This window comes from Prionailurus viverrinus, chromosome C1 (assembly GCF_022837055.1).
Source record: "Prionailurus viverrinus isolate Anna chromosome C1, UM_Priviv_1.0, whole genome shotgun sequence".
NCBI lineage: Eukaryota > Metazoa > Chordata > Mammalia > Carnivora > Felidae > Prionailurus > Prionailurus viverrinus.
In genome coordinates, this window is record NC_062568.1 from 190,852,650 (window position 1) to 190,867,810 (window position 15,161).

Here is a 15,161-nt window from a genome sequence, read left to right on the forward strand (position 1 = left end):
GTCAATCTGTTCTCAGTCCAGCAGCCAGAGGAATCCTGCTAAACGTTAGATCACGTTACCCTCTGCTGCAGACTTTCGGTGGCTTTCCACTTCCCCCAAAGTTAAACCCAAACCCTTACAGCCTTTTGCCCTCTTTCCCTTTACCGTTCAGATGTGCCAATTTTCCATTGCTCACCCTGCTCCGGTCACACTGGCTTCCATGTTCTTGCCCCAAAGCCTTTTCATATGCTACACTCTACTGGAGTGCTCTTCTTCAAAATACCCACATGGTTTACACACTCAGCTCTTCCAAATCTTTGTTCAGATACCACTTTATCAGTGAGGGCTTTCCTGACGACCCTGTTTTAAGTTGCAATTCACCATATGCATTAACCCACGTTGCTTTTTTTCCTCCATAGTACCTACCACCTGCCATCTGTTTTATTTGTTTTCTCTCTTCCTCCCTCCTCTTCCTCCTTCCCTCTGGAACACAAACTCCATTGTTTGTTTTTATTTTGTTCAGTACCGTTTTCCCAGTGCCTAGAGAGTGTCTGGCACATAATATATATTTTTTTAATACATGCATAAACTGGAAATGACTGAAGAGGTTTGGGGATTACTGGTAGTGTACTAGTTTTTCTCTCTGACAAGAGTATGAGGTTTTAGTGACTTGTCCAAGCCTAGGCTTAGTGTCGAGACCATAATCAAAACTACTTTCCCCAGTAATCTGTACCCTGCGGAGTTGTTGGGAAGGTCAGTTCACTCATTCATCCATTAAATGAGCTAGAGACTGGGAAGACAGTGTTGGATGACGCAAGCAGGGTCCCTGCACTCACAAACCTTTTGTAGTGGGGAAAAAGGACGAGATACGTTAAAAATAAGGTAAAATAAGGAAGGTAATTGCAGGTAGTGATAAGTGCTATGGGGAAATACAGTAGGACTAATCGAATGCAGAGGGGAGGTGTGGTGCTGCTTGAGTTTGAGTGATCAAAGAAACACTTTCTGAAGTGGAAACGTTTGAATGGAGCTAAACACAGGAAGATCTAAGGGAAGAAGATCCCGATCAGGGACAGCAACAAGGATAAAGATCCTGAGGCAGAAATGAGTTTAACATGTTTGAGCGATTAAAAGTTGGCTATGGGACGGGAGCAGAATGAGGGAGTAGTTAGAATAACAGATAGACACTGGACACTTCAGCAGGACCGCGTCGCATTGGAGGCAGAAGTTCACGTGAGAAACGTTGCTATTCTCTAAATCAGAAGAAATCCACTCGATTATTGTTCCCCGTGTCTTTTGCAGCCTCCTTTGCCTGTATGCAGTGACTACCCTATACTTCTGTCTTTTGTTTAGGGACCTCCCAGGTGTTCCTCCCTTCAAGCTCCAATCATGCTTCTCTCAGGACATGAAGGGGAAGTGTACTGCTGCAAGTTTCATCCCAACGGATCCACCTTAGCGTCTGCAGGATTCGATCGACTGATATGTAAGAGAGTTTTTGAAGCTGGAGTAATTGTTCTTTGCCAAATAGTGATTCTTCTTTTAAAACCTTCAGTGCCACAGAAGGTTTCAGTCTGAGCTGGTCACATCACAAACTGCATGGCTAACATGCTGAAAGAGTGTCATGAAACTGTTGAGTGATCTTGGGTATAGAACTCAAGGTCGGTCCATGTAGTACAGGAGGAATCATGTTACTCCTTGGGAAGTGAGTTGTCCTAGTTTGAGGGTATCTTCCTCATGGAGGCAAATCTTGAGCTGATTTAGCCAGACAAGAGATCTAGGCATACCAGGTTAATGGAAGTAATGAGAGAGACAGCTTTTCCTTTTCCCAAAGGTGTGAGGCCTTCCTCTTGATCCACTCTTAGAATCCTAGCATATGAAAAGAAGGAGGGGACATGGGGATCCTAAAGTGGCAACTCACTTGGATAATCTAACTGTACGTCATCAGGATCATACGGCATTTGGATTCTCAGCTGCTAGTTGGGAATACCCATTTTTCAGAAATAAGTAGAAAAAATCACTTCAGAAGAGTCATGAGAAAAAACAAGAGAGAAGATACCAGAAACATCTGACTCTTATTCTGGCATCGTTTGTTGTATTGTGAGATTAAGTGAGTCCTTTAGCTCTTTGCTTATAAGATTGTACCTCAAGGTAGATGATAGCTGTCTTTGCTGTCTTGATGTAGGTATTCTAGTTCTGTGATCCTTCAACTTAACAGTGACCAAGCATCTGGAAGAGTTGGGAATCTTTGCAGAAGATTAATTAAGATCAGTCCCTTAAATTGATGTGCTTAATTTCATCAAACAAAAAAATGGTTTATCAACAGAAAAATACCATATGTACGTGCCTTATTACATATAGAGGTGCTCCTTAATAATACTCAAGCCTCATTCCTTGCTAAACCAAGCTGCCTGAGGACAGGAACTGTGTCTATTCGCTTATCTCATTTTACCCCAGCATCTGGCTTGTTACGGGTACATGGTACACGTGGAATGAGTAAATGTAATATAAAGTCATTGCCATGTGCCCTTCAAGTCAGTTTGCAGCTTCTTGGGTTTTCTGTAAGTGCCATCATTTTGCAGTTCTCTTATACTCATAGCAGACATGTAGGAGTGAGTACCAACTTTTTTAACATTACAGCAGAAAACTTTCAGATTTAAAAATTAATTTTTTCAACCTTATGAAATATGAAAATATGGCATTACTTTTGTTTTAGTGTCAGGAAAATCGGTCCAGCTGGGAGAACCAATAGGGAGAATACTCCCAGGGAGTATAATTTCAAAACTGTTGTGATAAATTTAGAAGTTCCTTTTCTGTGGCCAATGATGACTTTTCTTTTGCGTAGTAATGATCACAGAACCCCTGTCTCCCTGACAGTGCTGTGGAATGTCTATGGTGACTGTGATAACTATGCCACATTGAAGGGACACAGTGGGGCGGTGATGGAGCTGCATTATAATACCGATGGCAGGTGAGTAGTTCGCACAGTGGAAGGACAGCTCTTCTCCTACTAACTTGTCTCGGCATCCTTTCACGTTGCATCCTTGAGTTTTCTCTTTCAGGAGACTATGCCATCAAAAACTACTGCATTTTGAGCAGCTACTTTATTATCCTATCACTGTTAAGCCAAGTTTGGTGTTTCTTGCTCCATGTATGCATATATGAATACATCTCTCACCTAACGTCAACAGCTCAGGCAAATTTGTTTCTTTTTAAAACAAAACAAAATGTAATTTGCATATGCAGATATCAGTTATTTTTTTAATAAAAACAATAACATGTTTCTTTTGAGAAACTCAAAAACATAAATGAAAAAATAGCCCATATTCCTACCACTCCAAAGATTATCACTGTTAATCTTATGATATGTTTTTCTCAAGTTTTTTTCCTACTCGAAGCCATTTGGTTTTTCGTATACATTAGAGCTTCACGTGTGATCTTTTCTGCTGCTTTTTTCCTTACTGTTACTCACCTATTGTATCTGTATCATAGTATACATTTTATCATAAACATTTTAATGACCGCGTAATTTTACAATAACCTAGGTAATATAAAAATGTGATCATACAAAGTCATTTAATCCTATTAGGTATTTTAGTGAACATTCATTGTTTTAATACCTCTGGCTTCTAAAATCTTAGGGTCCCGGAATCAACTGGTACATAACCTTGTATACATTTTCCCTGTTAGTATTTGAGTAAAGAATGCCTTATGAAATCAATTATAACTTAGAAATCATTTTTGGAGACAAAGTAAAAACTTTACCAAGCCACCAGGTCGGGAATTGCTACAGTGTGTCTTCACTCTGCAGCAGGGAGTGATTAAACATTTCCAGATGGGAAAATGTCTAAAGTGTTGTCTATCTCAAAGGAGAAAAAGATTGAGAAAACTACTGGTATTAGGTTGTAATACATCATGGGGACTGACAGAAGGAAATTTTTTTGACATTTCGTAGAGTAGACCTTGTAACTGGGTCTAGAAAACCAGCAGGATTTTGTTAGGGAGGGTGAAGCATTCCTGCATCATGTGTCAAACTGTCAGAGCACAACCTGTCAGTGGCCTTAAAGAGTGGCACGTTTTGGGCAAGTGTTGTGTGTGGGCGGGGAGGGGGTGGGTTGCCATTGCTTTTCTTCACTTATTTCTTTTTTTGTTCTTCTTGTAGTATGCTCTTCTCCGCATCCACAGATAAAACCGTGGCAGTATGGGACAGTGAGACAGGCGAGAGGGTTAAAAGGCTGAAAGGACATACTTCCTTTGTGAATTCCTGTTACCCAGCCAGGAGGGGCCCCCAGCTTGTCTGCACTGGCAGTGATGATGGTACAGTTAAGGTGGGTGTTGTCTGTCTGTCTGTTGCAGTTTCTAAGGTTACATAATGGGAACCTATCTTGCTTTCCACCTGTGCCATACACTCCTCTCCACAACTTTGCTTTAGCGGTCATTTCTCAAAACAGAGGCCTTTTAAAATAATACGTTTTTTTTCTTTTAATTTTTTTTTTTTAACATTTATTTATTTTTGAGACAGAGAGAGACAGAGCATGAACAGGGGAGAGGGGCAGAGAGAGAGGGAGACACAGAATCTGAAGCAGGCTCCAGGCTCTGAGCTGTCAACACAGAGCCCGACGCGGGGCTCGAACTCACATGACTGCGAGGTCATGACCTGAGCCAAAGTCGGACGCTTAACCGACTGAGGCACCCCTAAAATAATACGTTTTAAGTATCCTCTAGAATAATAAATATTAGAACCATGTGGAACCATTGTGACATGAAACGACATGAATCACCCAAATTGAAGTTTTGACTCAGCTATTTACTTAATTATGTGATCTCAGGTAGTTCACTTTCTTGATCCTGTTTCTCAATCTTTAGAACAGTGACCGTAATATACATATCTTCCAAAGCTGTTGTAAAAGTATAGTCAGTGTATGAAAAGGTCAATATGTGGTTTAGTAACAGGGTCATTTATTTAGTCCAGTGATTTCCAACCTGTCTTCATATCAGACTCACCTGAAGAACCTGTTAAAAATACCCAGATTCTAGTTCAGTAGGTCTGGAGTGAGAATTTTGGGAGCTTTTGTTTTTGTTTTCTTAAATTTTTTTTTTAATCTTTATTTATTTTTGAGAGTGAGAGAGAGAGAGTGCGAGTGGGGGAGGAACAGAGAGAGAGGGAGACACAGAATCCGAAGCAAGCTCCAGGCTCCGAGCTGTCAGCACAAAGCCCAACGCGGGGCTCGAACTCACAAACCGTGAGATCATGACCTGAGCTGAAGTCGGACGCCCAACCAACTGAGACACCCAGGCGCCCCAAGGGAATTTTTGTTTTTAAATTAAGACATTTTTTTTAGAAGAGCTTTAGGTTGGCAGCAAAATTGAGGGGAAGATACAAAGATTTCCCATATACCCACTGCCCCCACATGCACAGCCTCCCCCATTTTCCCCCACCAGAGTGGTACATTTTTTACAATTGATAAACCTACAGTGACACATTATAATCACTCAAAGTCCATAGTTTTTGCTGGGGTTCACATTTAGTGTTATATATTTTGTGGTTTGGGACAAGCATATAATGACATGTATCCGTCACTGTGGTACATTTCAGAGTATTTTCCCTGCCTTGAAAATTGTCTGTGCTCCTTCTATTCATCCCTCCCACCCCTGGCAACCACTGATCTTTTTACTGTCTTCAGAGTTTTGCCTTTTTGAAATTGGCTTCTTTTACTTAGTAATACGCATTTAAGATTCTTTCATGTCTTTTCATGGCTTGATAGCTCATTTGTTTTTAGTGCCAAATAATATTCCATCATCGGGATGTAACAGTTTATCCATTCACCTACTAAAGGATATCTTGGTTGCTTCCAAGAGTTGGTAATGATGAATAAAGCTGCTGGAAACATCTACGTGCAAGTTTTTGTGTGGACCTAAGTTTCTCAACTCTCTTAGGTAAATGCTAAGGACCGTGATTGCTAGATCATATGGTAAGGGTATGTTTAGGTTTGTTTTTTTTTTTACGTTTTTTATTTTTGAGAGAGAGCACATGTGTGTTCAAGCGGGGGAAGGGGAGAGAGAGACCGAGACCCAGAATACGAAGCGGGCTTCAGGCCCTGAGCTGTCAACACAGAGCCCAACGCAGGGCTCGAACTCCCGAGCCGTGAGATATTGACCTGAGCCGAAGTCAGACACTTAACCGACTGAGCCACCCAGGCACCCCTGAATGTGTTTAAGAAACCACCAATCTGGGGCACCTAGCTGGCTCAGTCAGTGGAGCGTGCAACTCTTGATCTCAGGGTTATAAGTTTGAGCCCCACATTGGGTGTAGAGATTACTTAAAAATAAAATCTTAAAAAAGAAGGAAAGAAAGAAAGAAACCACCAATCTCTCTTCCCAAGTGTCTATAACATTTTACATTCCCACCAGCAATGAACGAGAGTCTCCATTGCGCCACATCATCATTTGGTGGTGTCATTGCTTCAGATTTTGGCTCTTCCAATAAGTATGTAGTGGTACCTCATTGTTGATTTAATTTGCATTTTTGGGATGACATTTGATATGGAGCATCTTTTTATATGCATTTTGTTATCAGTGTATCTTCTTTGGTGAGATGTCTGCTATCTTTAACTCATTTTTTTCAATCATGTTGTTTTCTTATTGTTGAGTTTTAAGAGTTCTTTGTACATTTTGGATAATAGTCCCTTATCAGATGTACAAATATTTTCTTCCTGTCTTGTGGCCTGTCTTCTCATTGTCTTGACATTGTCTTTAGCAGGCAGAAGTTTTTAATTTTTTTAAATTTTTAAAAAATGTTTGATTATTTTTGAGAGCATGAGAGCACACCAGCAGGGAAGGGGCAGAGAGAGGCGAGGACAGAGGATTCAAAGCAGGCTGCGTGCTGACAGCAGAGAGCCTAATGCAGGGCTCAAACTCATGAACCAGGAGATCATGACCTGAGCTAAAGTTGGGATGCTTAACCGACTGAGCCACCCAGGCGCCCCCAGAAGTTTTTAATTTTAATGGAGTTCAGCTCATCAGTGTTTTATGGATTGTGCTTTGGTGTTGTGTCTAAAAGTCTTTGCTATACCCAAGGTCATCTATGTTTTCTTCTGTTACCTTCTCGGAGTTATATTTTACATTTTATATTAGGTCTGTGATCCATTTTGAATTGGTTTCTGTAAAAGGTGCAAGGTCTGTCTAGATGCATGTTTTTTCATGTGAATGTGCAGTTGTTCTAGTACCATTTGTTGAAGAAACTCTGTTTGCTCCATTGTGTTGCCTTTGCTCTTTTATCTAAGATCAGTTGACTATATTTATGGGGTTCTACTTCTGGGCTCTCTATTCTCTTCCACTGATGTATTCTTTCCCCAGTACCACGCTGTCTTGATTACCGTAGCTTTATGGTAAGTCTTGAAGTCAAGTAGTATCAGTCCTCCTCCTCCATTCTTTTCCTATCGTGTTGGAAATCTTGGGTCTTTGTCTCTCCACATAAACATTAGAATCAATTTGTTGATTTCCACAACACATTTTGGTTGGGATTGCATTGAATTTATAAAGTTGAGAATGACAGTATTGAGTTTTCCTATCCATGAACATGGAAAAACCATTTATTTAGTTCTTTGATTTTGTTCATTGGAGTTTTGTTTTGGGGGGGTTTTTTGTTTTGTTTTTTTAAACTATTTTTTTAAAGTTTACTTATTTATTTTGAGAGAGACAGTGTGAGCAGGGGAGAGGCAGAGAGAGAGAGAGAGAGAGAGAGAGACGGAGAGAGTGAATCCCAAGCAGGCTCCGTACTGCCAGCGCAGAGCCCTATATGGGACTGAAACCCACCGACTGTGAGATCATGACCCGAACCAAAAGTTGAACACTTAACTGACTGAGCCACCCAGGTGCCGCCATTCATCAGAGTTTTGAAGTTTCCTTCATTTGGATTGTACATATTTTGTTAAATCTATATCTAAATATTTCTCTTTTGTTTTGGGTGCTAATGTAAATGACGTCGTGTTTTTTAAGAACCAGGATTTTTTTTATTTTTAATGTTTGTTGGGGCACTGGATTACTCAGTTAATTGAGTGTCTGACTTTGGCTCAGGTCATGATCTCATGGTTTGTGGGTTTGAGCCCCATGTTGGACTCTGTGCTGATAGCTCAGAGCCTGGAGCTTGCCTCAGATTCTGTGTCTGCCTCTCTCTCTGCCCCTCCCCTGCTCACGCTGTGTCCCTTTCTGTCTCTCAAAAATGAATAAATGTTTTAAAAAAAATTATTTTAAGTAAAATGTTTGTTTTTGAAAGAGAAAGCATGGGGGTGGGGACAGAAGATCTGAAGTGGGCTCTGTGCTGACAGCAGAAAGCCCAATGTGGGACTTAACTTACAAATCGGAGACCATGACCTAGGCCAAAGTCGGATGCTTAACTGACTGATCCACCCAGGTGCCCCACGAACCAGGATTATTAAACATGTTCCTCAACATGACTTGATGTAGCAGGTCTGACATTTTGGAAGCCATTGATCTCATCCAGCATCATTTTATTTTTTTATTATTGTTTTTATTTGAATATGGTGATACATAATGGTACATTAGATTCAGATGTACGACATAGTGATTGAACAGGTTTATACATTATGCTATGTTCACCACTGCATCCTCGTTATGAAATGAGGAAAATGAGGCCTAAAAATAATTACTTATTTCAAGAGCACACAAGGACATACTACTCTGTAGTACCACCATTTTTATTCTTTCCTTGGCACTAATTTGGTACTCTGGGAAGTATTTTAGTGATTAAACAAGGAGGGACTTGAAAGGAGTATATCCGAGAAGCCACACTAACCTTGTGATTGTTGCTTTTTAAAATGAATTTGCTTTCTTTTCATAATTAAAGTGGTGACACTGACATACTGAATCATCTGCTTGGAGATACTGTCCTACTAAGTCATTTTTATAATAAACCCAGTCACTTGAGGCCTGGGGCTTAGCTAGGAAGAGAGTGTATGGCTTAGGAATGATTCCAAAGCCCAGAGCTCTTAATCTCCGTGTGCCATGGTTGGAGAGTCTTCTTTGTAAACTGATTCGCCAAAGGGCCTTTCAGAAGGTGGTAAGAGATGACAGGGCCCTAAGGAATTTTACGGAGGGCCTGCTCTATCAACATCTAGGAACTCACTCCTGTTTATTTTTGGCTTTCCTTCAGCTTTTCTCTTATTTTCTCTCATTTTGCCTTTTCTTTACCTCTTTCCTCATGTTTGCCTTTCTGTCTCTCCTCGGCTTTTCTTTTTTCAACTACTCCTTTGTGAGTACACGTTTGTGTTTTCTGTCCTCCTTTCAGTTTCTTGCTTCTCTTCTCCTCTAATTAAACATGATTTGAAATAAATGTTTTAACTTTATCACTCAAGCTCATATTTATCTTAGTGTGCAATATGTCACATCAACTAAAGGTGACTGTTTTTTAACCAATTCCTTATTCTTAATTTCAACATATTTTTTATAATTAATGCTTTGTCGAACAGCCTTTTACATATGCCTTTTAGTTAGTTATCAGGTTGGAATGCTTTGTTGATTATTTTCTGTTTTAGGTTTGTAGGTGTAGGAATTTAATAACCTCTGTTTCTCGAAGGGGGGAAACCTTGTGTTAGTTACATTTGACGTATCAGGATTCGCAATAGAAGACGAAGCTTTCAGTAATGCTTGCATTTTCAGTCTAGAAGTGGCATCCTGAGCATTGTCCATACTATTAGTTTTTTCTGTTGTTTTTAACAATATTTCATACTGTTTTTCACAGTTTTTTCATATTGTTTTTAGCAATCTATTCTTTCTGGTAAAGTACTTAGAAAATCATTTTTATATCATATATCATATGTTTAAGGCATATGTATTACTATAGATGTGGTATATACACACATACATATAAATACAAATTGTTACAATTCAGTCCTAGTGCCATTATGTAGACGAAGACACAGAAGGTTTTCAGGTTAGAGGTGGAGGTGTGGGCCATTGTGACCCAGAGTGGAGTATGAGGCCCAAGTGAGGTGAGGAGAGCATCCATGCAAGTTGGGGGCAGTCCATTGTAGGGAGATGGGGACTGAGAAGGGTGAGGAGGGCAACCACATAACACAGGGTCGGTAGCCCAGAATAGGGAATTGGAGCGGGGAGCAGCCCAGCATGGAGAGTTGGTACCCTAGCAGAATAAAAGGGTCATCTATACGTTAGTGAGTAGGGGGAAGTATGGGTGTCACAGCCTGAGCTGAGGGTGTCCACATAGTGTGGGAGCAGTTTGGGTAGGGAGTCTGGGGCTGAGGCTAGTATTCCTGAGGAAAGGCAGCCTGGAGAGGGATATTAGAGCCAGAGCGGGGTGAAGGGGGTATTCATACAAAGGGATGACCCATATGGGATGAGGAGGGGTTCACATAAGATCAGCCCAGGATGGGAATCACAGTTCAAACAGGGAAGGAAGAGGAGAAGGGTAGAAAAGGATGTGGGAGATTGGTTACATTCAGGAAGCTTGATCAGATAAGTAAATATAATAACGGGAGGCAGGTTTCCCATTGTTGGAGAAAGGAGTTACCAATGCAGGAGGGAAAACTAAAATGCATCTTGTGTTGTTGGTATTGAACTGGAAGTGTCAGTGTGAACTGATAAACATTCAACACATAAACAGGCGTAGAAGAAATAGGAGATGTAAATGGGTATTTACAGGTGTGTGTGTGCGTGCGCACCTATGTATGCATATATTGGCAACTGTCCACTGAGAGGGTTTAGGAACAACAATCCAAGAGCAATGAACACATCTACTGTGCAGGTCTTGGCCTTTAAACACCATTTTCCACTGAAGAAACCAGGGCTCCCTATTTCAGGACTGGGCAGGGAAAGTACCAGATGAACCTGGAACATCTTGTGCAGAAAGCTTGTCAAAAGAACATCTTAAATCAAATGATCAAACTGAACATTATTCACGATGGGACAAAACAAAATTGTGAGCCACTCAGTAAAATACAATGAAAATGCAGCATCACTTCAGTGATATTCCTGCCAAAGAGGCATAACTTGAATCTAATCATGAGGAAACATCAGACAAACCCAAATTGAGGGACATCCTACAAAATACCTGTCCTATAATTTTGAGAAGTGTCAAGGTCAAGGAAAGTCTGAGAAATTCTTCCAGGCTGAAGGAAACTAAAGAAACATAACTGCTAAATTCAACACATGATTCTGAACTGAGTCTTTTTTATAAAAGGCATGTTGGAACAAGTGGTGAAACTTGAATGAAATCTGAGAACCGGTTGGTAGTGATGTGTTGGTGTTAATTTCTGCACTTTGATTGATTGTGCTGAAATTATACAGGATTGTATATGTTATATGTATTATATATATTTTTATAGGACAAATACACTCAAGTACTTAGGAGTGATGGGACATTAGGTCAGCAGTTCTCAAATGATTCGGGCAACAAAAATGTTCTCTTTTACTTCCAACTTTTTGTGTAAGTTTGTGAATATTTCGAAGTAAAATAGTCTTTTAAAAATGATGGTCATCTGGAACTAATATTCTAAAACATTTGAATCAGGGGCACCTGGCTGGCTCAGTCAGTGGAGCATTTGACTCCTGATCTCGGGGTTGTGAAGTTCAAGCCCCACGTTGAGTATAGAGATTACTTAAAAATAAAATCTTTTAAAAAATTAAATATTTGAATCAAACTTTTTTTTTAATATTTATTTATTTTGAGAGAGAGCACATATGCACATGCGAGTGGGAGGACCAGAGAGAGAGGATTCCAGGCAGGCTCTGTGCTGTCAGCGCAGCCCAACGTGGGACTCGATCTCACGAACCTCAAGAACATGACCTGAGCCGAAATCAAGAGTCAGACGCTTAGCCCACTGAGCCATCCAGGCGCCCCTGAATCAAGCTTTAAATGACTACCATAGCTTTTAGGATAAAATCAAAGGTTGATTTGATCTGTGTAGAGATTATTAAGACAAAGATTGTACTAAATCTGGAATAGATATGGAGAGGCTAGATTATCAAAGCCTTGAATTCCAAACTAATAGGTTTGGACATGATTCTGTAGCCAGAGGAATTAGTGGGCAGGGGTTAGGTACTGGTTCTCCAGAAGAGGGGTGAAGCACTCTTTTTGGACCATTTACCTGAGTAACCAAACCTAAGCCTTTTTAGGTTATGTTTTCATGAGTTTGCATTCCAAACCATGAGAATTGGAAGGACAAATCCTTGTTGGCACAGAGATAACAACCCAGACTACTTGTTTACCGCAGATTTGAATGTAAGCTTAAGGCCTTTCCTGGGATTCTATGGCTGGTTCCTTTTTTTTAAGTATTTGTTTTGAGAGAGAGAGAGAGTGCGAGCGAGAGCATGTGCACCAATAGGGGAGGAGCAGAGAGCAATGGAGAGAGAAGATCCCAGGCAGGCTCCGCCCTGTCAGCACAGAGCTCCACTGGGGGCTTGATCTCCCAAACCATAAGATTATGGACCCGTGAGAGTACGACCTGAACCCCAATCAAGTGTCAGGTGCCCAGCCGACTGAGCCACCCAAGCGCCCCTAAAGATTTTATTTTAAGTAATCTCTACATCCAGTGTGGGGCCCAAGATCAACAGCCACATGCTCCACCGTCTTAGCCAGCCAGGCACCCATCTTTTTTTTTTTTTTTAATGACATGTTTGTAAAACTTGGGACACCATCACCCCAGTCTTTGTCATTTGAATGAAATGACCCACACTCTTAAAACATCATGGTTCACCTTACCAAGTCTGTCAGTCATTTGTTGCAACATCTCTAAGGTGCCTGGGTGGCTCATTAGGTTAAGCATCGGACTCTTGTTTTCAGCTCAGGTCATGATCCTGTGGTTCTCGAGTTTGAGCCCCAAGTTGGGCTCCACACTGGTAGTGCAGAGCCTGCTTGGGATTCTGTCTCCCTCTCTGCCCCTCCCCTACACACACATGCGTGTATTCTCTCCCTCTCCCACCCTCCCTCTCTCCCTCTCCCCCTGTCTCTCCAAGTAAATAAACTTTAAAAGAAAGGAAGGGGGGTTGCCTGGGTGGCTCAGTCGGTTGAGCGTCCAACTTCAACACCGGTCATGGTCTCACAGTTTGTGAGTTCAAGCCCCACGTTGGGCTCTGTGCTAACAAACAGCTCAGAGCCTGGAGACTGCTTCAGATTCTGTATCTCTCTCTCTCTCACCCTCCCCTGCTCATGCTCTGCCTCTCTCTGTCTCTCAAAAATAAATAAATAAATAAATGTTAAAAAAAATTTTTTTTAATAAAAGAAAGGAAAGAAACATCTCTAGGCCCTCCCTATTATCCACACTCTATAAATGCAGATCCATGTTGGGGTGCCTGGCTGGTTCAGTCAGTAGAGCATGTGACTCTTGATCCCAGGGTTGTGAGTTTGAGCCCCATGTTGGATGTAGAGATTACTGGAAAATAAAATCTTTAAAAAAAAATGTAGATCCGTGTTATATAAATTTATTTTTTAAAAATAGAGCCTAATTGTTTAGGGTATGGGATTCTAGAGTTGTTACACCTAATTTTTTTTTTTTAATGTTTATTTTTGAGAGAGAGAGCACGGGGGAAGGGCAGAGAGAGAGGGAGACAGAGGATCTGGAGTAGCCTTTGTGCTAACAGCAGAGAGCCTGATGGGACATCAAACTCACGAACTGTGAGATCACTACCTGAGCTGAAGTCAGATGCTTAACCAACTGAGCCACCCAGGTGTCTCATTATACCTAATTTTTATCTACTATTACTATTTTTTTTAAGTATTTATTTTGAGAGAGGGAGGGAGAGCACAAGTAGGGGAAGGGCAGAGAAAAAGAGAGAGAGAAAATCCCAAGCAGGCGCCCCACTGCCAGCACAGAGCCCAACTTGGGGCCTCATCCCACGAACCGTAAGATCATGACCTGAGCTGAAATCAAGAGTCAGACACCGAACCATCTGAGCCACCCAGGCACCCCTATCTATTATTATTAATAAATCAAGTAGCCATTAAAAAGTTAACGGTATAAAACAAGTGTAGATTACTTTAGTAGTTATAAGAAATTAGCATATATTTTAGTATGTTTAATATGATATGAACATAACAGAATCAGACAGTACTAAATTCTAATCCTTGTTTTGCTATTAACTTGCTGGGTGTTTGTCATCAAGTTAATTCCTTCTTTGAGCTTTAGTTTGCTCATCCATAAAAATTGGAGTTAAACTAGATCCTCTAAGTGTAGTAATTTAAAAAAAATTTTTTAATCTCCATCTGCATTAAGGAATACATTTTAAACTGTGACCCAGTATATACTCCCCTCAGTATGTCTGTGTTTATGTATCAGCCTCTTCTATATGTGACATTATCTTTTCTGTATATTTTTTAAATTAGGGTAAAATTTACATAACATAAAATTCAACATTTTAACCATTTTAAAAGATGTACATTTCAGGGATTTTTAGTACATTCACAGTGTGTGTGATCATCACCATGATCCAATACCAGAATATTCTTGGCACCCCCAAAAAGCACCTTCCTACCCATTTAGCAGTCAGTACTTTTTCCCTGCTTTCCAGCCCCTGGCAACCATAATGTACTTACTGTCTCTGTTGGGAATAAAATTGTACAGTATGTGGCCTTTTGTGACTAGTTTCTTTTGATTAGCTTAATGTTTCAGGCTTCATCCTTGTAACATGTATTAATACTTGATTCGTTTTTAACACTGCTACAAAGATTTGTGTACAAGGTTTTGTTTGAACACCTGCTTTCATTTCTCTTGGGTATATATCTAGGAGCAATCTAGTATTGCTGGGTCAAAGAGTAACTCTAACTTTTTGGGGAACCTCCAGACTTTTCCATAGCAGCCACATCATTTTATATTTCCACCAGTGATGTTCAAAGGTTCCAATTTTTCCACATCCTCACCAGCACCCCTTATTTTCTGTGGTTTCTTTTTTTTCCCCACTAGTAAGTGTGAAGCAATATCTAATTGTTTTGATTTGCATTTCCCAAATGATTTATGATGCTAAGCATCTTGTCCTGCGCTTATATCATCTGAAAAGAAATGTTTATTCAGGACCTTTGCCCAGTTATTGGACTCTTTGTGTTTTTGTTGTTGAACCGTAGCTTCTAAAAATTTTTAAATGTTTATTTGTTTTTGAGAGAGAGAGACAGGAGGGACAGAGAGTGAGGGAGACACAGACTCTGAAGCAGGCTCCAGGCC

The 15,161-nt window shown here is 40.5% G+C and overlaps 1 protein-coding gene across 1 annotated transcript in view; it reads left to right on the plus strand.

The window, feature by feature from the left end:
• SNRNP40 (small nuclear ribonucleoprotein U5 subunit 40) overlaps positions 1-15,161 on the plus strand; it is a 33,268-nt gene that overhangs the window by 1,063 nt on the left and 17,044 nt on the right. The window contains exons 2-4 of the mRNA XM_047873096.1: positions 1,330-1,459; positions 2,851-2,944; positions 4,136-4,301. Of these exons, the coding sequence (XP_047729052.1) occupies positions 1,330-1,459; positions 2,851-2,944; positions 4,136-4,301 (390 nt within the window). The remainder of the gene's footprint in view (positions 1-1,329; positions 1,460-2,850; positions 2,945-4,135; positions 4,302-15,161) is intronic.